Below are 22,428 nucleotides of genomic sequence, written 5' to 3' on the forward strand. Positions count from 1 at the left end.
CCCGCGACAGCCATCATGACGAGCAGCTCGCTCGTCGCAAGCTCCGTGTTGAAAGTTCCACGGTGGATGAACGGGAATGTCGGCGCAACCTTGGACCAGTAGAGCTGGATGCTCTCGTTCAGGTCCTGCACCGTCATGTTCAGGTCGGGGTACGATGCGAGTAACCGCTGCAGCAGCGGAACGTTGACGTCGTTCTGGAGGGCACGCTCGGCACTCTCCTGCGTCCTTGTCTGGCTCTGTTGCAGCAGCTGCTCCCACGGTTGCGCATCGTGGATCGTCCGTTCGTCCCAGAACACTGGCGCGAGGGCATCGTTCAGCAGCGCCTCCCACGGATGCGGTGGGCCGGCGCCGTAACCAAAATCGTAGCCGATCGCCTCGAAACAGATGGGCGCGCTCGCGACCGTGTTCGGGTCAATGTCGATGAAGTGTCCGGACGTGCTGAGGTCGTTCATATTCGGAAGCCCGTTGACGGGCGTCACGCTCGTGGACGTCGGGCCGTTCTGGCCATCGACGCCCAGGGCTGAGTTCTGGGCACCAGTATTCTGTCCCGCCATGCCGGACGAGACGTCGAGCAGGTCGAGAACGGGGAACACATGGTTTGAGAAGTCGCCGGGTGAGTCGGTCTGGCTGGTCGATGCCGACGCCAGCGCGCGGTTCACGAGCGGCCCATTGCTGACTGTCGACTGGCCAACGCTGTCTGGCGTGCCGTTCGCCTGCGTCTGCTGGCCATGCTGGGACTGTGGGCGATGCGATGTCGGCGGTGGCTTACTCGAGCCCATTCGTGACTGGGGTTGAGACTGGGGTTGTGACTGAGGCTGGGACGGCGTTCCGTTCTGGCTCTTGCCCAGTTGGGCCGCTCCGGCGGTCGCGGTCGTCTGGTGCGCCCGCGACTTGAGCCGCTTCGGGTACCGCTCGTCGTCGCAGATGTTTCGCCGCTCATGGCGCTGGAGCAGGTCGAGGCGCTGGAAGCTCCGCCCACAAGTCGAGCAGTGGTAGTTCGGTTGGGCGTCTGTTGGTCGTAACGGCGGTCGGAGAAACATAGTGTGCGAAGTGCGAAGCGGGGCCGTGACCGCAATGTGGAGAAGACGCCATCACCGCGCGATCCGAGAGTGAGACATGACCGGTGTGCAGGTTCATAGGACGCCCAGTACGCCATTGGCATTGTTGTCGGCAAAATTGGTGCGCCACCACGGGCCAAGACGGTCAATGCAGGCAAGGGGATAGGCGAGGATCGCAGTGAGAAGGAAGGATATTCGTGATCGGTCGGAGAGATAGAGTATCGAATAGCGGCGATCCATAAAGCGTTAGCGTCGGTTTCGTCGGTCGTGTGCGGGCGGTAGTGTGCGATGAGCAGTGGTGCAGGAACGGTGGTGAGGAAAAAAAAGTTCGAGGTCGCTGTGTCAGCATTCCATTCCAGTGACATTTTTCCTTCTAGAAGAGGGGAGGATATCCCAAGCATGATACGCACGGTTCGCTGCATGTCGAACGAGGTGATCCTGGATAAGGTCAGCCGCCACTGCATGCATAATCTCGAAGAAGGAAGGACAGACGCTCGAGGACTCACTTTTCTGGAGAAGGCCTTGCCGCAGTCCGGGTACTGGCATTGCAGCGATCCCTTTGTCGTTGCCGCGGCTTTGGACGACGAGGCGGCGGCCTTGGAACCACTTGGCCCCGAGCCGTTGACGGCGGCAGCTGTTGAAGCGCTCATCCGTTTGTTGTCGTCTGCCGATGTCTGCTGTTTGTTATTGTTTTGGCGGTGGTGGTCTATCGTCGAGGAACCTCCGACAGCGGGGGCGGCAGACGCATAAGGATGGGTGCTGGAGGAGGGGTTGGTTGATTGCTGGGTGGAGGGGTGCGGTTGCGGGGGCTGTGGAGCGAGCGACGACAGGGCCGACTTTGGTGAAGGGTTTGCCGCCGAGGAAGACGAGGCCGAGGGGGATGGTCCGGACGCAGAAGGCTTGGTGTTGGATGCAGAGTCGCCACCTGCAGCGGTGGTGGAAGAGGATGTGGTTCCAGCGGCGATCGGTCGTTCCTTTCGGTTGTGGTCCTTGTTGTGGAGTGAGGATAGGTTGGGGAGCACGGGGACGGGATGTCTGGAGGCGTGATCAATTTTCAGGTTGAGATTGTTCAGATTGAGGTTGTGGCCGAGATGCAATGTCGAGGATCTGGGCTGGGCCGGGGCCAAGTTGCCGTTGCCTGCTGCTGCTGCGTTGGCTGCGTTGGCTGGGGCGCGGGTCGCCTGCGTCGGCTGCCTTGGCTGCTGCTTGGTTGTGCTAGATCCGCCAGGGGGACCAGACGGCCCGGAGGATCTCGAGCTAGTCTTGTTATCAGCGGCGGGAGCAGCAGGGGGAGCCGGGCTGAGGCGTCTAAGGCTCTGGCTCATGCTAGTCGATCACCAGCAACACCGATATCCTGATCGCAAGCCCTCCAGCCAGCGACTTTTTTTCCGGGTGGCGGCGCTGGCCGTGGATCCGTGATCCGAGTGCGATCAGCCTGTGGTGATCGTGATAGCAGCAGTAGGCCGATGCGACGCGACGGCAAGTTAGGCAGAGGGTGGGGGTGCTCTTCGGGGGGAAAAGCAGAGGGGCTCGCTTGCGAAGTGCGGGTCAACTGTCGAAAAATGGTGTCCGAGTGGGGGAGGCGACACTGCTGTCCTAGAGTCACGGTCCTCGCCGAGCGTCTATGTGCGCGGTATATAAAAAATCTCGCTTGTACGCTGGCTGTCGGGCTGGGCTGGGCACGCTTGCAGGCGGCAACCGCAAGGGTTTCGCGGTACGCGGCGGTAGGCGGAGGGCTGAGGGCGAGCGAGCAGAGGAACGCTGTCGTATGCTTGCTGGTGGTGCGAGAGCAAGGGCTAGTCGTTCAGGTGACTAACCTGGGTGGTAAGAGCGAGAGTCTGTCAAGAGTCAAGATAGCTCAATGCTCATCTCAGAGTGCAAGAATGCAAGCAAGCCCGTCCCGTCGTCTCATCTGCGCATCGCTGACAGCGTACATGAGCATCCCAAGGGGTGAGGGGTGGACACGGCCAATTCGCTGCCCGCTCGCTGCCCCTTGGGGTACTGGGGAAGCTGGGTACTTGGGTGGCGTGCCAGTTGGGCCACCTAGGCTCAGCTGGGCTCATCGGTCGGCGGAGAAATCCCAAACCGCCTAATCCCTTCACACCTCACACTCAGCCAACCACCGTCGCCGTCTGCATGCACTCGCGCTTCAGACGCCGTCGCCGCGCCTGGCTCTCGTACCGGCTCCCACGATATGGACACAAACAATCCGCACTGCTGCTGCAAATCACGAAGGGCGTAGGAGACCCGGGTCCAGGCCGCGAAAAGGCCACTAGGAGGATTGTTGTCAGACCAAAACCCGGGGTGTGGGGTGAGTGGTTCTGGGGGCGGGCTAGCGATGTCCATCGTCTGCGACCCCCTCAGTGTTCACCACCCATCTCTCATCGCTGGACGCTGACGCTGGCGCCTGCACTCGAGGTTTAGGCGTCCTGGCGGATCAAGAAGCTCAAGGAAATCTTGGCTTGACCCATTGGCCCGCCTACAGCCGGTCCGAGGTGCGGCTCATCTATTGCTACGAGACTCGTGTCCTGACGCTGACACATCGACTTTGTCAGGCTGGAGAACCCGGGCCTCCAGACATGTGACGTCGAGGCTGTGCATAGTGCTCTCGTGCGCTCGCAGCTGCTCTGCAATTCTCGGAGCCTGTCCGAACTGCTCCCCTGTCTGAGTGCCGGTCGACCAACGAGGACGCGTCAGAAGCTCGCTCGCAAGCTCATCCAATCCATTTTTCGGGTCATCGGCCTTTGGCCCCATCTCGCCCTGAGGAAGTTTGCGGGGCTCGATGTCCTCTTCCTGGCGTCCTTTGACCCCGGTGCCTGAGACTGCTTAAGCTCAGCGCAGGCTGCAGGCCGGCTGTAGCTCGGCAGGTTGCCAGCGAGCATTGCCAGATGGGACAAAAAGCGGGCCGAACGAGGGCAGCGACGAATCAGGCGGCAGGATTTTGCCACTCGGACAACGCAGTACCTTCATGTACCTTCTCCATTCAAACAGACGTGCAACTGACCGAGCTTGCGGTGCCTCCGGCCCAGGTCGTGCCCTTGCAGCATTCAGCTGATGAGAGAAACAACCCGCAAAAGGCAAGAATGCCAGATACAAAGGTACGCCACGTGCCAGCCCTTGCGTCATAACGGCCCTAGAGCTGGCCGAGTTGGCCCCTAGGGCTGGCTCGTGATTCCGTGTGATAGCGAATCATCAAGGCTCCTCGCCGACTGCGCCGAGGTCTCAAAAAGAGGGCCGGAGATCGCCGCGTCTCCATGCTCCTCCATGGATCGACCAGCAGAAAGCAGCGAAAAGTATCCGCTCTTCGATGACGATTGGCAAGTCATGGAAGCAATGTCGCATGAGATCCACGAGGCCAATACCAAATACGTCGTGCCTTTCTGACACCGTATGAGCGTGATGCGGGCTCGTTCGCTCGGTCGTCGTCGCTCGTCGCCCGCTGCGGGCAAGAAGGCATGAGGCAGGAGCGGAATGGTCGCAGAGACAAAGCTGGTGACTGACTCAGCGTCGGTGCAGCGACGTAGCTCCGTACTGATTATGCATCGTCCTCCACTCCCGACACGCGATGCCTGCCCGACGGCCACTCGACCCACTCGTCCCAGACGCTGGCTTGGCTCGTTTAGCAGGTGGCACTAGCAACCCACTCGTTTCTGCTCTGCTCATGTCTCGTCTCGTAAAGTGCCCTGCGCGGGCCGCGTTCATGACTTTATGAAATCGATGATCCCTTTTAAAGCTATGTAGGTAGAGTTACTAATGGGTGGCTGGTGGTAAGGTGGGGGTTGGGTTGGGTGGATTTATAAGAACGAAGAAGCTCGGTATTGTACGGTGCGTCCTCTTCTGCTGGCGCTAGGACGCCAGCCGAGCAGCGCGCAATGATAAGATGTGGGTGGGATGCTGGTAGAATAAGTCGTGGCCCGGACACGCTAGAGCGGCCGATTAGAGGATACCGGAATCGCGGAGCGCGTTCTGCAGAATCGTCTCCTTCACGGCTGCGAAGACTAGACGGATCTGATTGTCAGCTTGAGTTCAAGGGCCAACGTCAGCTAACTCACGTTGGAAGTGTCAGTGGCCTGCGTGAGATGCGGGTACACAGAGAGACGCGCGCGGTTGGTCTGCGTGAAACGCCACAGGATGTACTTGGCCGCCTTGTTGATGTCGGCGCCGCCAGTGTACTCGGGGAAGTAGTTGACGAGGGGCACCTTGGGCAGCTTCTGCTTGAAGACGTCGATCTTGTTCAGGAAGAGGATGACCGACGTGCGCAGGAACCATCGCGAGTTGATGACCGACTCGAACAGCACGAGGGACTCCTGCATGCGGTTCTGGCCATTCTCCTCTAGCAGCACTTGGTCGTACTCGCTGAGAGCGACACAGAAGATGATTGACGTGACAGCCTCGAAACCTGGGCGTCAGCTAGTGGCCCTACCTATGCAACTCACAGTGGATCCACTTCTTGCGCTCACTACGCTGACCTCCGACGTCGAACATGTGGATGCTCAGCTGGCCCATGTTGAAGCGCGTTTCGCTGATACCCGTCGTCTTTGTTCGCGCGCGGAGGACGTCGGCCTCATTCGGGATGTAGTCCGGGGCAGCGATGCGGCGAATGTTGGCGAAGAAGTACGTCGCCGAGTCCATGAGGTAGAACTCGGACGAGCGGTCCATGACGACCGGGATCATGGGGTCGTGCCAGAGAGCCTCGATAGCAACAAAGATCTCAGCTGGGATCGGTCCGTTCTCCGTGTCCGCCTTGTACTCCACGATGCGGTCGGCGTGCGTCCAGTTCGTCGGGTCTTCTGGGTCAACACCGATCTTCCTCATCGCCATGACGAGCGCCTGCGCCGAGTCGAGCACGTTCTTGTGGCTGAGTGTTAGCTGGGGAGACTATGTGGTGGGGGCCAGCTTACACAATATTCTTGAACTGCATAAGCTCATCCTGGGTGTAGCCGTTCTGGTGGATGATCTTCATCTGCTTGACAATGGTCGACTTGCCTGACTCTCCGGAGCCTGCGGCGTCAGCTTTCGCCACCTCTGAAACAACTCACCCAGGAGGAGAAGCTTGCACTCCTTCTTAAACTTCTTCGAGTCATCCTCGAGCTGGCGGTCGATCGAGTTACTCTTGTCCCCTGTCTTGTTGCCAGCGCCAGCGGCCTCGGGCGCCTGGGCAAGAGCAGCACTCAATCCCTGGGTAGCGCTGTTGGTACCGTTCGGGCCCGCAGCTGCCGGGGCGACGGCTGCTGTCGTTCCATTGGCGGCAGCAGAGGCATCGGTCGTAGCGGCTCCGGTCTGAGCCTGAGCAGGCGGCGCTGTCGTGGGAGCAGCCGCCGCAGCGGCGACAGGCTTCTTAGGGTCCGACGTGCGGCGGTTCTCGACCTTGGTCGCTTCTGAGGACATGCAACCACCCATGTTGTCGAGAAGGCTTTCGCTGGTGAGAGTGAGAGGATAGAAGTTAGGATGTGAGAAGTAGATGTGCGTGGGCGATGCCAGATGCAATTATAGCCTCGCGACGCCGACCGGAGCGAGATTGCGAGATGGATGCCCGATCGGAGGGCGTTGCTGTATGATTAATCAGACGGGCAACGCAAGTGCCGTTTAGCTTGTTCTAAATGACGTGCACTAGTCGACCGGCGTGCTAGGCAAAATGCGTCACTGCACGGCCGCGGGCACGGGGTCGAGGTATGCTGGGCGCGTCAGTGAAATGCGCGTTGGATGAAGGAGAAGTGGGAGGGAGGATGGAAGGAGTTGACTGGTTGGTTGTGACCAAAGCAGAAATGGCGTCGTGCTCTCGCGACGGAGGGACTGAATGGGCGACTCGGTGACAGACGCGGCGGGTGCGTCCGATCCGATCGATAGCACGAAATCCTCGCAGCTAGCGGCCAGAAGCCGTCCGTGCGTTGAAACGACAGTACCAAAGAAACGGCGTGTGGGCTTGCAGCGGGCGTCGATGCACCTCCCCCAAACGCAGCTGAGCGACTGCAAGCCTCGACAATAAAGGGCGTCTTCTTTACCTTGCCAAGACCGTGGGCACTTCTGTCATCCCCGTTGCGGCGCGCGGCCAGGAATGCGAGATGGGGAAGCGGGATCTTCGCTGCCGGTCGGCCGGCGGGCAGGCAACAGACGCGCGGATTTGGATACTCACAGATGGACGAGATACGAACTCAGCCGTCGGGCTCAGAGCAGGCCGTTCCACGACGAGGAGGACGCTGCTGCTGCTGATATTTTTGCGTGCGCTTGGGGCGCGGAAAGGGAGGTGGTGCAAGGGTGTGTGTGTGGGCGGGTGAAGGTGTGAAAAATAAAGATTGCAGAGGGAGAGTGCCCGTTGGATGAGAGGGTCGACGCCAAGGAGGAATCGATCACTGTTAATCTAAACGCACAGGCGAGGTGCGGGGCTCAGCACAGTGCGCGTCGGCAGATTGAGGCGTGAGTCGAGGGAATGGGGGAATGGCGTGGCGTGGATGAATGTTCCGCTTCCGCAGGCTGTGACGAGTGCAAGTCGTTCGTGACAGGGTGCGATGCGGGCGTGGATGGGACGAGATGGATGGGATGGAATGGATGATGCGACCGTGTCAAGGCAAGGCGGCTGGATGGTGGTGAGGGACGGGTGGATCACGACTTGATTGGTGGCCGGAAGGTCAAATGTGACGGAACGTAACCGGAAGCCACCACGCGCGCCTCGCGCTCCGTGTCGGAGTCGAAGTGGGAGACGGCGGCTGGGGAAAGAGTATGGAACAGCGAAAGGAGCCTGTGCCGATTGCGGGGTGGACAGGCGGTGGTGGTGGACGAAGGTGGTGTAACAGGAAATGAATGTCGGGAGGGGGGGAAGAGGTGATGATGTGATGGTGAGGTGTGGGCGTCCGATGTGGGCTGCAGGGCCGCAAAGGGGAGCGAGGCATGCTGTTGCGGGCTTGGCTTCACAGGCGCTGGGTGCTGGGTGCTGGGTGCTGGGCCGCCGTTGGCCGCAGGCGGAGCTGGGCGCTTGGTGGAGGCCACTTCATGCCCAGGACAATCCGCGTATAGTAATCCGACCTCGCCATTCCTAATGCCCAGAACTGCCTGATCGTAATCTGTCTTGTAATCACCATTAAGCACCGGCCGCTCCCTGCATGCCCTGCACCTCCCTGGGCCAGAGTGGTATCTAACCGAATGGCGAGATCCATCAGCAGGGGAAGGCATGGTCGCGAATGCCAGTGCGTCCGCCAGTGCACGCCGCACCAGTGCGTTCATATGCATGCTCGGTCCTGGGCTCGGCATCCTCGGCCCCTAGTCCGCATGCAGCTATGTCCAGCAAGCCTCGATCGTCCGGCTTCCGGCAGTCCGGTAGTCGCCGAGCCAGCCTTCACTTCGATTGCATGCCTCGCGGCCAAGTCCGCTAACGATTGATGGCGGGTTGCTCATCGTGGATCGTCACTAGCGCGTGCCACCAGGTGCCGAGAACACCTCCGAACGCCGCTGACGCTCGCCGTTGGCCGCCAAGTCACTGGAAGCCAACACGGGTGTGCAGGACTAGCGGGTGGCGAAGAAGGGTGGGAAACTGTGCAGCTAGCGAGTGGCAGGAAAAGCAAAGGCAACTGTGCAGCAAAGATAGCGAGACTAGTACACAACAGATACATAGGGAGTCAATCCCAAGCTAAGCTATAGAGGCTGAAAGACCAGGCCAGTGGTGCGAGTGCACTTCGAGCACACGGGACGAGTCAATCGTCTTTTGGGGTGAGCCGCGGAAGGAGTCACGGACCCGCGACCGTCGAGCTCGTTTGATGTGTTTTGTATGTAATGAATGTGTGAACAGTTGAACTGTTGATGCAGTGTTGTTATAATGCCGAGAGTGAAACCGTTTAATGGAAACAAACGAGTGTGAGAGAGAGAGACAACCGAGACGAGAGAGAAGACCGGAAGTAGGTATGGATACAACGCCAGCGAGGATCGGGTTTGAGAAACGAAAGAATGCGGTTGACTAGGCCGGTAGTCGAGGACCGCCGAGGCCGTCCATCAAGGATGGCGCGAGCTCCATCAAGAAGCCTGAATTGAACTATCCGTCTAGGACAGATGCCGGACCGATGTACCGATGTCCATCAAGGAGATCGAAAGCAGCAAGCGAAGCGTTGGAGTCGCTTACTGGCAGGTGACCATACCGTTGTCCTTGACCTCGCAGTAGTTCTCGCAAGTGGAGACGCACTCCCAGTCAAGGAGGTCGTTGGTGATGTAGTTGCAGACCTGGAGGTCCTTGCCGTCACACGACCACTTGCCGTACTGGCACTGGGCCTCAGAGCCGGAGGTGGGAGCAACCTGGTCGGGCTGGACAGAGGTGGGGATCTCGTCAGGGATGGAGATGGTCGAGGAGACCTGCTCGCTCTTGACCGAGGCGGTGGTGGGCTTAGCCTTGAAGTTGTGGCCCTGGAGCTCGGCAGACTTGACGATGGACGAGACGGCCGAAGGCTCGGGGACACCACCAGTGGAGGACGAGGGAGCGGGGGCCTCAGTAGAGGTGGGGGCGGGGGCCTGGGTCGAGGAAGGAGCAGGCGCCTCGGAAGACTTGGGGGGCTCGGGGGCGCTGCCAGAGTCACCACCCCAGGGGGAGTTGTCGAGGATCTCGACGCGGAGGCCCTCGGGGTTGTTGCCACACTTGCGGTCAGGCGAGGCGGCGATGAAGGCCTTGGCGGAAAGGTCGATGATACCCTGGGTCATGCAGGCGGCGCAACCGTCGTAGAGGACGAGGGGTCCGTCGTCAATGGTGACCTCGGAGCCGTCAGGGCGGTAGACCTTGACCTCCTTGCCGCACCAGTCGGGGTGAGCGACCATCATGTTGTGGTCCATGGCGACGATCTGGTTCGAGTTGATCTGCTTAAGGGAACCCTTCTTAAGGTTCTGGCACATGGGGATACCGTCGTTAATGCCCGAGGTGACGGCCCAGTCGGCAGGGAAGGGGCCACCGTTCTGCTGGCCACACTGGTCGCCAGAAGCGACGTCATAGTAGACAGTGGCGCGCATGTTGTCCTGGGAGAAGAGGACGTTTCCGCCGGCGGAGACGGCCGCGAGGGACGCGAGGGTCGTGAAGAGCATGGAGAGGGCGTACATTGTGATTTTGTTGGTACTGTGGAGGTGTGGTGGTGGTAGCTGATAGACGCGTCAAGCGATGAAGTTGGGCGAAAGAGTGGAAGTTGGTAGCGAGTGCTGGTGCAGAAGTGCAGTCGTGGATGGGAGCTTGCTTCAAGCAAGAGTCGTTCAGTCGATGAGCGATAGAGGGAACGTTGATGTCTGGGAAGAAAGGACGGACTAGACGTAGCGCGATCTTTATAGGGAAGTGGTCGGACCGGACGTAGGGTGGTAGTGGGTCGCTAACGGGTTGTGTTGCGGGCGACCGGAAACTTTGGGCAGTCATGTGTTCAGGTGTCGCGCGTTGGAACAGGACTCGCAAGGCGGGGGAGCAGAGGAGGAAGGGGGGGCCAGCGGGGGAGGAGGCGAGGGTGCAGAGAGAACGAGGTGCACACGGTGCGGCAGCGCGGCCGGTGTGGTGCGGCATGGGCACGGCATGCGCTGCGGATTAATTTCAGCACCGGCCCACGGCCATCAACGGCTCAGGCGGATCAGCGCCATCCAGGTACCAGACAGAAGGAGGGAGCGACGCGCAGTTTGGCACGAGCACTCGAGCGCTTGAGCGCGGGCATACGGGCACAAACGGGCAGCGGGGCCGAGCGCCAACACCTACCTCAGCGCATCAATGTGCTTCTGCCAGAAAAAGCGACGTGAGCAGTGGGTGAAGGACGGCGAACGGCCAGGGACCGGGCCATACGGCATTCATGCACGATAGCGTCAGCCGGCCCAGTGGGCCAGCCGGTCACTGATTTTAGACTATGTCAGGAACCAGGGTACCTGTCGGAGTCTCATCTGCGGTGCTCGGCACTTACGCGTCAACGGCGAGATAATCTCTGGCAAACCCCCTTTTTCCAGCAGATCATGCAGTGCCCTAGTCCCCTGGGCGTTCAGCACCACCCCCTTGGCGCATGGCGGTCTGCGCTCCTCGCTGCCAGGCGATGGATGTCTGGGTGACTGTGTCGGGTGTCTGGGTGTCCTGGAATGCGATGCGAGCGTTGCCGTAGCGTGCGTCTCAGTGATGCACCCCAGGACTAGGCGACGCCTCACATCTTCCAGTGCCCGTGGCGTTGTGCACCAGAGGCTGGGGACCTGGGGGGCCAGAGGGTGCGTGGATCAGTCAGCTCATTAGCCTGAGCGTCAGGCAACGGTAAGGCAGAGCGCTAAGGTCCGAAGCTTGCGCCAGTGCTGAGCATGCATGCGCTAGCGCCCGAAATGCACCCTAAGGACGCCTGGGCCTTCGAGGAGCTTCTTGCAGGAGTCCTCAGGGACCAAGCTCCAGCAAACGTCGATGGAGAGTGATGGAACACCGCTGCGATGCCTGGCGGTCAGTGATGAGCAACGATGCCCAGCCTGGGCACCCCAAAAATTTCCAGATGCGGCGCAAACGCTGCACCTCCCAGGGATCATCCAGGCACCAACGCCAGGGCACCCGGTAGGGCACCAGGGTCGTCCCAGGACCGGGCATGAACAAGGGCCTTAATCTTAAATCTCCACTTATCCATTATCTAGGGTTGACCCCCCCGCCATGACTTCGCGGCCGTTCGCGGTCTGGACATTTGGAGCGGCTTTGGAGCTTCGAAAGAGGGTTGTTATGCATTGTTGACATCCGCAAAAGTGTTTGGTTCGCGTCTGGCGAGAGGGCACCGCTCCACTCGTCGCTAAACCACCTGTCAGAAGAGGCGAAGACGCCGACCGGCGAGCTCGTCTCGCCATCGATGCATCAGTAGCCGGTACAGTGCCACGAATATCCGGCGCCTTCCATTATCACGGCATGGAGGCGTCGGCTGCCAGTTATTTCGGTCCAGAGGTATTCATTTCTGTAGCGGAAGGTAATGGCTGGCAAATGCCTGGCTTACCTGGCCCACCGGATGGTGAGTTTGGCTGGATGCATGCAATTGACTGGCGGTGTAACGCTGTTCTGCTCGCTGTATGCTGCGCCCGGGTGGTCAGGCGGTCAGCAGGTGCCGAGTAGCATGCGGACATGGCCAGGTAGCCCGCGTCAGTACAAACGGCGGTGAGTGACTCAGCGGCACACCAGGCAGGTCAGTAACTGGCACGGCCGAATCAAGCATGAGGGCGACTAACACATGCACGGCGCTGAACGCGTCCGGAGAGCTCGGTGACGTCGCAGCAGGCCAAGAAGACACCCGATCTACGCGTGGGGGAGCCGTTGGCCGAGGATGCTTGGCCGTGCTGCGCACTGTGCTGGGTGTGCGGTGCGCGTCCGTGGGTGCCTCCCGGCAGCACGTACGGCAGATCCATTCAGAGCGCGATTAGTAACCCGCAAGCGTGTCGGTGCGTGCGTACGCAGAATGCGGGCGAGCATCCTCGCGTGCAGAGATTCGGCACATTCAGCACTCGGCAGGGTTATTCAAAGGCACAGTGGAGATACGAGGGTCGATTAGTATTCGTTATGGCTGTATGCGCGCGAGTTGCACGAGACTTGCGTAAATTCCTAATGCACTGAAAGCTTTTCACTTCCGGGCCATTCTGCAATGCGCCGGGGTCGGATTACAGCATCAATAATCGAGCTTAGTCGGCCAGTTGCAGCGCCAGATCGCCGTCCTTTGAACATGACGTTTTCGGGGTCGCGACTCACCTTTGCATGCTAGACATTCCAGAGACAGACACCGGGAATCAACTGGAACTGCTTCCGTTCGGCCGTACCGTAGTGCGCGCCATGCCGTCAGTGACTTTGCTCCTCAACGCACACAAGATGCACGCGAGACGGCGCTTACGGCGCTCACGGAAGCGAACTGGCACCCAGCACGCAGCTCAGGACCGAGAGCGCCATAAGGGCCCAAACCACGCGAGGGTTGAATCGCGGAGATGATCTTCCGAAACTCTGAATGGTCTGGACCTGTGCTCGATTCTACCGCTGCTTATTGTTTGTGGAGCGGTGGAGGACGCCGAATCCGGCGCGAAGGAGGTGCGAGATCGGTTGGGCCGATGGGCGAGGAGGAATCCAAGGCCCCTCTTAGCAGATTGAGGCGCTCAGGTGCTCACGAGGCGCTGCGGCGCCGAGGCGTGCTCCCAGATGTGAATGAAAACCGAGTGTCCGGCCAACAGCATCGCAGCGTCATCGCTGTCTCACCTGCTCTCACCGCTCTGAGTCGGCCGTGATCAGCTGAAGTGCCTCCGTATTCAGAAAAACGAGGCTGCATTCCTCCGTAGCCCGTCATAGGCTGCTTGAAGGTTTTGATGGGAGTTCAGTTTCGAGGGCCGCGACTAACGCTGGGAACGCGAGATAGCGGGAAACCACGGTGGAAGTAGCACCCAACCTTGTCACACAAGGCGAGCGGATATCCTCCTCGCCATGCTGTCCGCCATGACGATATCTGTGGAGTGCGTTTGAATGCCCGGGGTGCCTTCGGTTCCTTGAGTGCCTGCAGAGATGTTTATGCATGTGCCTGGGCCTTGCTTCCATGCCGTGCTCCATCGACGCGAAAGTGAGTACCTGCGTGCGACGCTCGACGGACATTGCGAGAGCGGGCGAGTGGGCACAGGCCGAGATCGCATGCGTCCATGCTAGGCAGTGCTGAGCTGGGCTCGGCTTACATCATGCGATAAGTCGGCGACTAGTTAGCGATGGTCAGGGAGGACCTCAAAAAAGTTAGATTTGGCCCCGCTCACCACCGTCCAGAACCCTCAAGCCCCACTAGAATCGATAGGAGGCCAGGAAGCACCCCATTTCAGAGCTTTCGCATGCTTCGTAATGGGCCTTGAATATGTTGTTTACAGCCATGTTTACACCGATAGCGGTAAGGCGTATTGAGCCAGCGCCAGCAGGCTGTGTTGTTTACACCCGCTGCGGTCTGATTCTGCCGAGAACCCGCCGAAGGACGCATCTGTCGCAGGCGTTAGCGTCAGCGGCGTGAGACGCGCAGCTCGTTGAGAACGTAGAGATCCCAGCCTAGATCATGGCTTGTCCATAGTCGGCGTCGGCAAAACGGGACCGCTGACCTCAGATCGATGAGAAGCGCTGCGGAGGTAGCACGCTCTTGCCCGGCGTGCCCGTTGTCTAAGGTCGGCTAGGGTGGACATGTGGCCCACGCTACCTGCACTGTCTCGCAGTTGTCTCAGCGGTCCCGTTGGCGATCGCCGATGAAGCCGGGAAAGGTGTCGAGGACGCTAAGGATGTCCAGACCACAGGCCCCACGGAGGTAGACCGGTCTTTACCGTCCAGCCAGCTTTCGTTTCGAACGCCGACACAAAGTCTCGCTTGCCCTCACTCACGCCTGTCCCGTGGCGTCCGGGTGTGCGGCTGAGTCGGCGTATTCGTGTCGGACTCGCAGTCGGCTGAGTCGGGCTTTCCGGGGGCATGCTGGCCAAGCAGTCACTGTTCCAGATGGTATGGCCGCAGTGCGACCGCTGTGGCTTGCGGTGGAGGTGCCGACGGGCCGTTGCAGAATCTAGCGGTGATAGTCACGTGCGGCTAGGCGATGGTCGCGAGGACTGCTCATGGGTTCCAGTATCAGATAGCGTGAGATGAGATATCTTGTGCCGAGCTCATGTGCACGCGAAGCTTGAAGCTCTCATCTTGGGGTGGCGCAGTGGGTGCTGGGTGTTCAGACGAGGAGGAAGAGGCGACAGAGAAGGAAGACGGAGGGAAGACAGTGGCAGCCAGTGTTCATTGAGTGGTTCAGGTCTTCCGCGATAATCTGTGGACTCTCAGCCTGAGAGTAACCGATACCTCGGCACTCTGTCGCGTAGATAAGACAAGCATGGACGTGTGAAGCGCATCAGTCCAAGCTTCGTGGGGCCGTAGCACAAGGAACAAGAGGAACCCGGCTCGGAGGCATGACAGACTCGCTAATCGTCTCGGTGTTGCACCGAGACAGGTGGTCGAGCATCGTCAAACAGAGGACTGAAGCGGTACGCGGTCTGTGATGAAGAGGCAAGTGGAGAGCGGGTATCGTTCGTGGGCGGGTGGCGCGTGGTTTACTTCTGGCGAGTGCGGAGCGAGACGTTCGAAGTTGAAAAGGCCGTTTCCACTTCGTCGCCGGCCGAGTGACATGGAACAACAGTCTCACTGGCACTGGATTTGCGTGTTTCACCTGCCTCGTTGCCCGAAACTTGGTTAGTGATCTAGGGTGAGGTGCAGGCGCCTGGCGGGTCGGGAAAAGGTGACCGAACTCACTGCGTGAGCGTCGATAGTAGTTCCTCCCTGTCTGCTGCGGTCAGTGGTCTCATCTGAAGCCGCCCCCCGGGTGTAGGGACTGCCTCCTGTCTATGTCCATGGTTCGCTATCCTCTCGTGTGGGCCATAGCAATTCGAACTCGAGAAATAATTCAGCAACCCGTACATGGCCACATCAAGCGCATGCCGAATGGCAGTTCCGGTAGGAATGAGCGGTCGTGGGGATCGAGAAGTCGTCCTAGTCGTCGTATCCCCGATACCTCTGGCATTTGGCGCTGCACAGCATGGCGTGCGGCGACTGTCAGCGGGGACAAAAATGCCGCGAGGAGCTGTTCTCCAGAGCTGGGGCGAAGGTCATGACAGCGAGGCGATGCCGTCCAGTGTCGAGCTTGACAATTCATCGAGTCGCAAGCTCCAACGGCGCGGACAGCTGAGCTCTCCCTCCCTACTCAAAGGAAACCGCTGCCCGTCCTCCCCACTTCCAACGCTGAATCACGTCGAAGAGTGTCGCCATGAGGATTGGAAAGAGGGGCCGAGGGTGAGCGGTGGCGAGTGGCGAGTGAGGAAGGCCGTCCCCAGAGATCCGCGACCAGTTAGCGAGCCTCGCTTCTGTCGTGAGCAACAGCACTTCGTGTGTGGAGAGAGAAGATGAACTTGCAACCAAAACCAAGACCAGATGTGATGAATCAGCGAGAGACCGAGAGATGGCAAGTAATGTTACGAGTGTCACGATGGCGCATCGGCTGGCGCAGCTGGCGCTGCGTGACGACCTTGATGTGCACCATCGTTTCCGGATCACTGGTCCGGCATGTTGAGTGCCCCTATGTTTCAGATGGCGTCGCGTGACCTCCCTCCCCCCTTCCCCTCTTTGACCCTCCGGTCTGACTGTCCTGTGTTTGTCCAGACGTACACACAGAGAGGCTGAGCGTCGCACAACTGCGTACATCGAGACCGCGCTTCCGATCGGTCTTGCAGAGGACTTAGGGCTGGCGCGGCTTGAGGCGACCTGCTAAGTGTTCATAAACATGCCACGAAGTTGTTATATCGTGGGCTGGTCATGTCAAGTCAGGCCATGACTAGTCATGTCTTGTCGTGCCAATTGATGACCCAGTCATGTCATGTCCGTCATATTCCCCGCGCCTCATGAGATGTGCTGCTGCGCACCGTGGCGCCATGGCGCTGGCGTGACACTCTATCTTCGCACCTCAACCTCCCGAAGCTCCCCACCGGCTCTTCTGCTCGCTGCGACGTGAAGTGGTCACCTAAAACCCCGTGATACTGCATGCTGAGAGAAACGTCTAAGACAGAAAAGTAAGAAAAGAGGAAAGGAGTTACAACCGTTGTTGGTGGTGGGCTAGGCTATGTGGGCCGTTTGGTGCTGTGAAACTGAATCTGTGAATGTAGAGTAGAGGAGACAAGTAAGATGCTTGTGTTTGGCTTGTATTTTGTGTTTTGCGTGCGCATTGCTTGCGTGTCTGCTTGCGTGCGATGGGTCGATGTCGGTCCGACAAGAGCGGGCAAGTGACAACGACAAGGAGAGTAGAGAGGACGAAACAGACGTCTACTTCTTCTTACCCTTTCCCTTCTTGCCCTTGCCCTTCTTCTTCCCGTTACCCTTCTTCCCCGGCGCGGCGCCGTGGAAGAGCGTCTTGTGCACGACCTCGTCTCCCGTCGATCCCGTCGGCGCGCCGGCCTCGATGAGCTCCTCGGCCGTCTCGATCTGGCTCTCGTGGTTCTCCTTCTTCGGCGTAGGCTCCTTGGCCGCCTGCGAGTGCTCCGGCTGCGGCGTCGTTGGGCGGGACGAGTTGACGGATCCCGTATCGGGGCTAGCACCGCGGCGCGGCGTCATGGAAGCGCGCGAGGCAGAGTTGATCGGTAACATCTGGTTGCCGATCTCACGACCAATGTCCTCTATCCTCTTCCGCTGAGCCTCGGTAAGGCCTGAGTCGGACTGCGGCATCGGGGGCGCCGCACCGTAGTTCTCATGCGACGTGATCGAGGCACTGCCGACGCGCCGGTCGGGAGAGATGAGCGGCTCCGTCTCCTGTCCGCGCTGTTATCGGTTAGTTCAAGCCCCTGCGTAAACCATGAGCAATGGTGGTGTACGGCGACAGTGAGTACGTGAGCCAGACCAGGCCATAAGGACACAAGCTTGGGCGAGCAGAAACTGTCGAACAGCGGTCACCGAGCAATGTTGTATGCAGAGCTCGCACGCTAGCAGGGGTGTCGCGCAAACCCGATCGGCGTCTCTGCCGTGCACGGATCGTGCACACCCGCTAACGTGCAGCCCATCCGTAGGGTTCGTCATACGGTCGCCAGGGCAAGGGGGCTGGCGAGGCTGGCGGTGGCAATAACCAAGAAAAGCTGCCCATTGTTGTCCGGGGCAGTTTGGGAGACGGTGGGCGCTGCTGTTGAGCTTGTCTAGCACCCGTGTCGCTGGCGAGAACGAACCGGTAGCCGGCTGTCGGTCGCGAGGAAGGTTGTATTGCCGTGTCTCGTTGCCCAGGCGCCCCTGTGTCCCGGCCTTGTTCTGTCTCTCCAGATCACTCAAATTGAGATCGCCCACTGTCGCCGCCTGAGATCCATGCGAAAGGGGCACTCACCTCGCCATCCTTTCGCCGGGGTCCGCAGCACCAGTCAAAAATGCCCATGATTGCTGCTCAGTCGTGCGATGGTCGTGGAAGGGTGGTAGACAGGGCGGAGTTTGGGTAATGGCTGGCTCGCCGACGTCAGGTTTTCCGGAGCGGTCGAGCTAGTCTTCGGTAGTCGAGGGTATGCGCAGTTTTGTCGTGGGATGCAGGAGCCAAACGAGTGAAGTGGAAGAAAAATATGCGCAGGCCGGAAGTTGGAAAAGAGAAGAGGAGAAAAAGGAGTGGAAAGCAACAAGTGTGAACGGTCAAGAGAAGAATAGGAAAGAGTCAAAGGGCCGAGGCGACACTGGGCTGAATGAAGTAATGTGAACGAGTAGGTACGGACGAGAGGTTCGGTCAGCGCCTGGCACGCCGCCAGCTGCGGTGCGCTACCAGTGCAGCCTGGTGCAAGGGCTATGGCGTCAGGGAGAGGCTCAACGAAAACTCAAAACACATGTCAACTGAGCGACGGCCAGGCACCGAGCCTTAGGAATGAGTCGCATGACACGGTCGTCTGGCTGACTTTGGGCTGACTCGAATCCCATTTAGCATTCAGGTAAACAAATCCATCCCCAGCCAATTAGGATTCCGCGCCCGCATCCCAGGCACGCCCTTACCGTCCAATAGACAAAGATAAACAAAACCTTCACGTCATGCGACAAGCGACAGCTTTAGAGGAGTCTAATGCCGGCTGACACTCATGTCTGCGATGGTACCGCCGCCGCGATCTTGAAGCCCACCGCCACAGATACTGGCTGCACAACGTTGGAGACATAAAATGATACATGGAGTATGGTATAGCGGTATACAAATGTGGAGACTCGTGGCCGCGACCTCAGCCGGGGTGCGGCGCTATTATCTTTTGTCGTTACAAAAGACCAAAAAATGATGAAAAATTCTAGCGTGCTAGGTGCGAAAATAATGCAGTTGAATGACGATGGTGGGGCACGGACGAGGCTGCCTGAGCGACGTCCGGGCTCACCGGGAAGCCCAGGGGGGCTAGCGGCTTACTCGTAGCCCATGGCGCGGCGGCCGGCGACCGAGTCGATCTCGCCCTGGCTGCCGGGCTCCTCGACGGGGCAGGCCTCGCCATCGAGAATAGCGTGAGGAGGAGGGAGACCGGCCTCGAACGCGGTGCGCTGGAGCGTGACGAAGGCCTTGTTGCCCTCGCCGGCGGGGAGCGGGTGGATCGGAAGAAGAAGTCCGTTGGCGTTGGCGGCGCGGAGACCGAGACCGGCGTGCGAGACGAGGATGTCTCCCGGGTTCAGCTTGATGTGCGCGGGCTTGAGGTGGACCGGCTCGGCGGAGGCGTCGGCCTTGCCGCTGAAGGTCCAGTTTTCCTTGGCGAGGTAGTCCTCGCCGTGGTAGAAGGAGATGCGGCTAGCCTTGGGGGTGAAGTAGGGGCGGAGGAGGGTGTAGAGGGCAGCGTGGGCGGAGGTGGGGGCAGCGAGGTCGGTCGTGTTGAAGGCGAGGTGCGCGTGCAGAGGCATGTAGGTGCCCTCGGCCGGCTGCTCAGCCCACACCTTGTCGCCAGTCCACTGCGCCTCAGAAGGGTGGTGCGAGACAGTGTCGACTCGGATGTAGGCGGGAGTCGCACCAAGGACCTTCTCAAGAACGGCACCAGTCGCGCTGAGAACCGAGGGGTCGGAGCGGGCAGCGATCAGGCTCGAGTGGTAGAAGGTGGGGTGAACTCCCTGGGCGGCGTACTCGGTGGCCCATCCCTCCGCGACAGCGTCCTGGAGGACGTCGCGAATCACAACGCTGCCCGAAGCCTTGATAGCATTGACATCGGCACTTGCAAGCTTGCGGAACTGAATCTCCGGGATCGCGGACTGGTAAGAAGTCAGCGGGGATGTCACCGGGAAATCGACATTGGAAACTTGGTCATTGGAAACGCGACGCGGAATGTATGGAATGGAGCTCGGCGAGTGGGTATATCCCTATCAATCTTCCGGAGCTAAGCCGAGTGGACGCAGAATGGACCGGGTGGACAGGTGCACTCAGGGTCCATGTCGCTGATTGATTTCGGCTCGATCGGCTACTGAGAGGCCAGGTGCGAGTGCCAAGTGTATTTCCAACCCGAAATCAGGATGAAAAATCGCAGGCAGAGCTGTAAAACAAGCTCCATCGCTCTGCGATACCCGAGGGCGCGGATCCCAGATAGGAGAACAAGAACAGCCAGCAGGTGGGAGAGGCGCCGCCACTGGCATGCAAACTTTGCGAAGCTGCCACCGCGTCTCACTCCACCGGCCATCGCCGTCACCATCACTGGTTTCGGCGCCCGGTCTAGTCACCACCACCATCGCCGCAGATGTCCCACTTCATGCACGCGTTTCCAAAAGACACAAGAATGCAAGTACTCACCTGAGCCTCGAGGGCGTCGAGCGCAGCGTCCCACGTCTTGATCGCCCACTCCTGACCAGCCGGGGTCGCGACGACAGTCTCAATCCACTCGGCAGGGGACGGCTTGACCTCCTTCTGGACAGTGGGGATGGTGAACGAGTACGAAGCACGGATGCGGTCGGTCTCCTGAGCGGGGACGGCGTGCGCGTACGGCGGGGCGAGCGGGGAGCGCATCTGGTGGTGGTACGGGGGAGCGAGAGGGGCGCGGGCAGTGGTGGCGGTGGTGAGGCGGCGCTGGTAGGAGCGGGCTGCCACACGGGCAACGAGGGAGGCGCGCATTGCAGAAATGTAGTTGTGGGTGAGTTGCTGAAGTGAGTGAGTTGAGTAGTGTGTCGAAGCAAGCTATGCGGAACAGGGGACGAGGCCGGGTTGGGGGGGGAAGAAGGTGGCTCACGAGAAGACTTTATAGAACCGGGGTGTTGGTTATGCGAGGTTTGCGAGGTGTGCGAGTGCCGGGGATGGTCGCCTGGGTCCGGCGCCCTCACCCCGGGGCGGGGCGGTCATGTACGCTTAGTGAGCAGGCGAGGTCGCCCACTCGAAGGCAGGGTTCGAGTTCCACTACCGGCGGCAAGTCGTCAAACTGCTGGGTGTGCTGGGCGTGCTGGGCACGCCAGCGAGAAAGTTTGGGCTGGTCGGTGTCGGGGTGGTTCGGTTACGCCACCGCGAAATTCGAAAACAAGGCATGCAGCAGCAGATAATCAGGACTCCCAAAGCCACCCTCGCCGTCGTCCATACGCCGACGTCTTTCTTATCTACGGCTCTGGCACAGGATGCGATCTGATTGGCTGGCAGTCTCGAGACGACTGTACCTGACTCACCGGTGGGTGAGCGTGCATCGCGGAGGGCGCCGGGAGGGGACTCTGCGTGGAGCCAATGATAAAGTGCGAATCCACCCGAAGCTACCGAGGATTAGGAACTGCCCCGCGGGGACAGTGTGCGGCAAATGTCAAACGCTGGGCAGACTACGATGCGCGGTCCCTGACACAGAGAACCCCCTGTGATCACCCATAACTCGCCTATTCGCTCGACTACCTCGTCACATCAACCAAAATTATCGAATATCCCTCACAGAATCTGACCTTTTTCCCAAGCCACAGAGCCTTCCTTCTTGCACCTCCCCCACGCTGATGCAGCCAACGCGTTAACACCCCGCACTCGGACTCGGCCTCATGCGATGCATCTCTCTGATACGATTGCTTACGACAGCGACTCAGGTTCCTGCAGTCCCCGCACTCCGCGGCCGTGCCCATGTGTTTGTTTTGTATCGTCAGGAAAAAATCTTGCATCGTCACCCGCCTGCCGAGGCACCTAGGCTCGCGTGATGCAGCCACAACGTCTCATCATCGCTATGAGCTCATCGCACCGGCTATTGCCTTTAGGCTAACTGCGAACCTGTCGAGTTTGCGGAGGGGAGTTGTTCCTCGAATGCAAGAGTTCTTCCAACATGTGGAACACATCACGTGATGCGGCTTGGCATGCCAGACACTCTGTTTCATGTAGCGCGGAGGGGACGCCGCGCCAATGCAGTGTCCGGGCACCGCGTCTGCACCGCGTGCAACCGCGCGCTCACCGCTCGGACGACGTTTAAGGTGCAAGGGACCGAGCAACGATCCCGCCTTCCATCACAAGCGACCGCGATGCATTTTGCAGCACTGCACCATCCACCATGCCCCCGCTGACGCTGACACCGCTCCTCCTCCTCGTCCTCGCCTGGGGAGTCGCAGCCTCCGAGGTCCTGTACAGTTTCGCAAACCTCAGCGCGACGTAGTGAGTAACGCTCTCTCATTCTCTTCTGACACCGCTCCGTCTCTTGAAGGTTGCGCGATCGGCTCGGCCGTGCCTTGACCGGCTCGCCTATAACCATAACCTGTGTCGTTCGGAGAGATTTGGGTTTTACGATGCGATTAACGATTTAATCGACACATGTGTCGAAAAGGCAGAAGAACTGGGGTCCTCGCTTGCCCCGTGTGTCCGCTGTGGGGCTGTCTGCCGGATGGGGAGACCCCACGCCGAGGCCACGACCTTGATCAAACGTGTGTCGATCGGTGCATGCATGCCGGGTACACCGGACCGAGGGCGGCGGCGTGGGCCTCTCCGCCGCGGAGTCTGCGGAG

General features: G+C 59.8%; 3 protein-coding genes across 3 annotated transcripts; all 3 read right to left on the bottom strand.

Moving 5' to 3' along the window:
• Positions 1-4,994: 4,994 nt before the first annotated feature.
• A1Q1_00136 (G-protein alpha-subunit) lies at positions 4,995-6,458 on the bottom strand (the record flags this gene model as incomplete). Its single annotated transcript, XM_014326464.1, has 5 exons — positions 4,995-5,066; positions 5,111-5,457; positions 5,519-5,916; positions 5,960-6,044; positions 6,098-6,458. The coding sequence occupies 5 exons, from the start codon at positions 6,456-6,458 to the stop codon at positions 4,995-4,997; spliced, it is 1,263 nt and encodes a 420-aa protein (XP_014181939.1).
• Positions 6,459-9,161: 2,703 nt separating this feature from the next.
• On the bottom strand, positions 9,162-10,124 carry A1Q1_00137 (uncharacterized protein; the record flags this gene model as incomplete). Its single annotated transcript, XM_014326465.1, has 1 exon — positions 9,162-10,124. One exon carries the CDS (start codon positions 10,122-10,124, stop codon positions 9,162-9,164), a length of 963 nt encoding a protein of 320 aa, XP_014181940.1.
• Positions 10,125-18,918: 8,794 nt separating this feature from the next.
• Positions 18,919-20,593, bottom strand: A1Q1_00138 (uncharacterized protein; the record flags this gene model as incomplete). The annotated part of the gene is made up of 2 exons (XM_014326466.1): positions 18,919-19,743; positions 20,276-20,593. 2 exons carry the CDS (start codon positions 20,591-20,593, stop codon positions 18,919-18,921), a joined length of 1,143 nt encoding a protein of 380 aa, XP_014181941.1.
• Between the last annotated feature and the right edge of the window lie 1,835 nt (positions 20,594-22,428).

This window comes from Trichosporon asahii (genome assembly GCF_000293215.1).
Source record: "Trichosporon asahii var. asahii CBS 2479 unplaced genomic scaffold scaffold00018, whole genome shotgun sequence".
Lineage (NCBI taxonomy): Eukaryota > Fungi > Basidiomycota > Tremellomycetes > Trichosporonales > Trichosporonaceae > Trichosporon > Trichosporon asahii.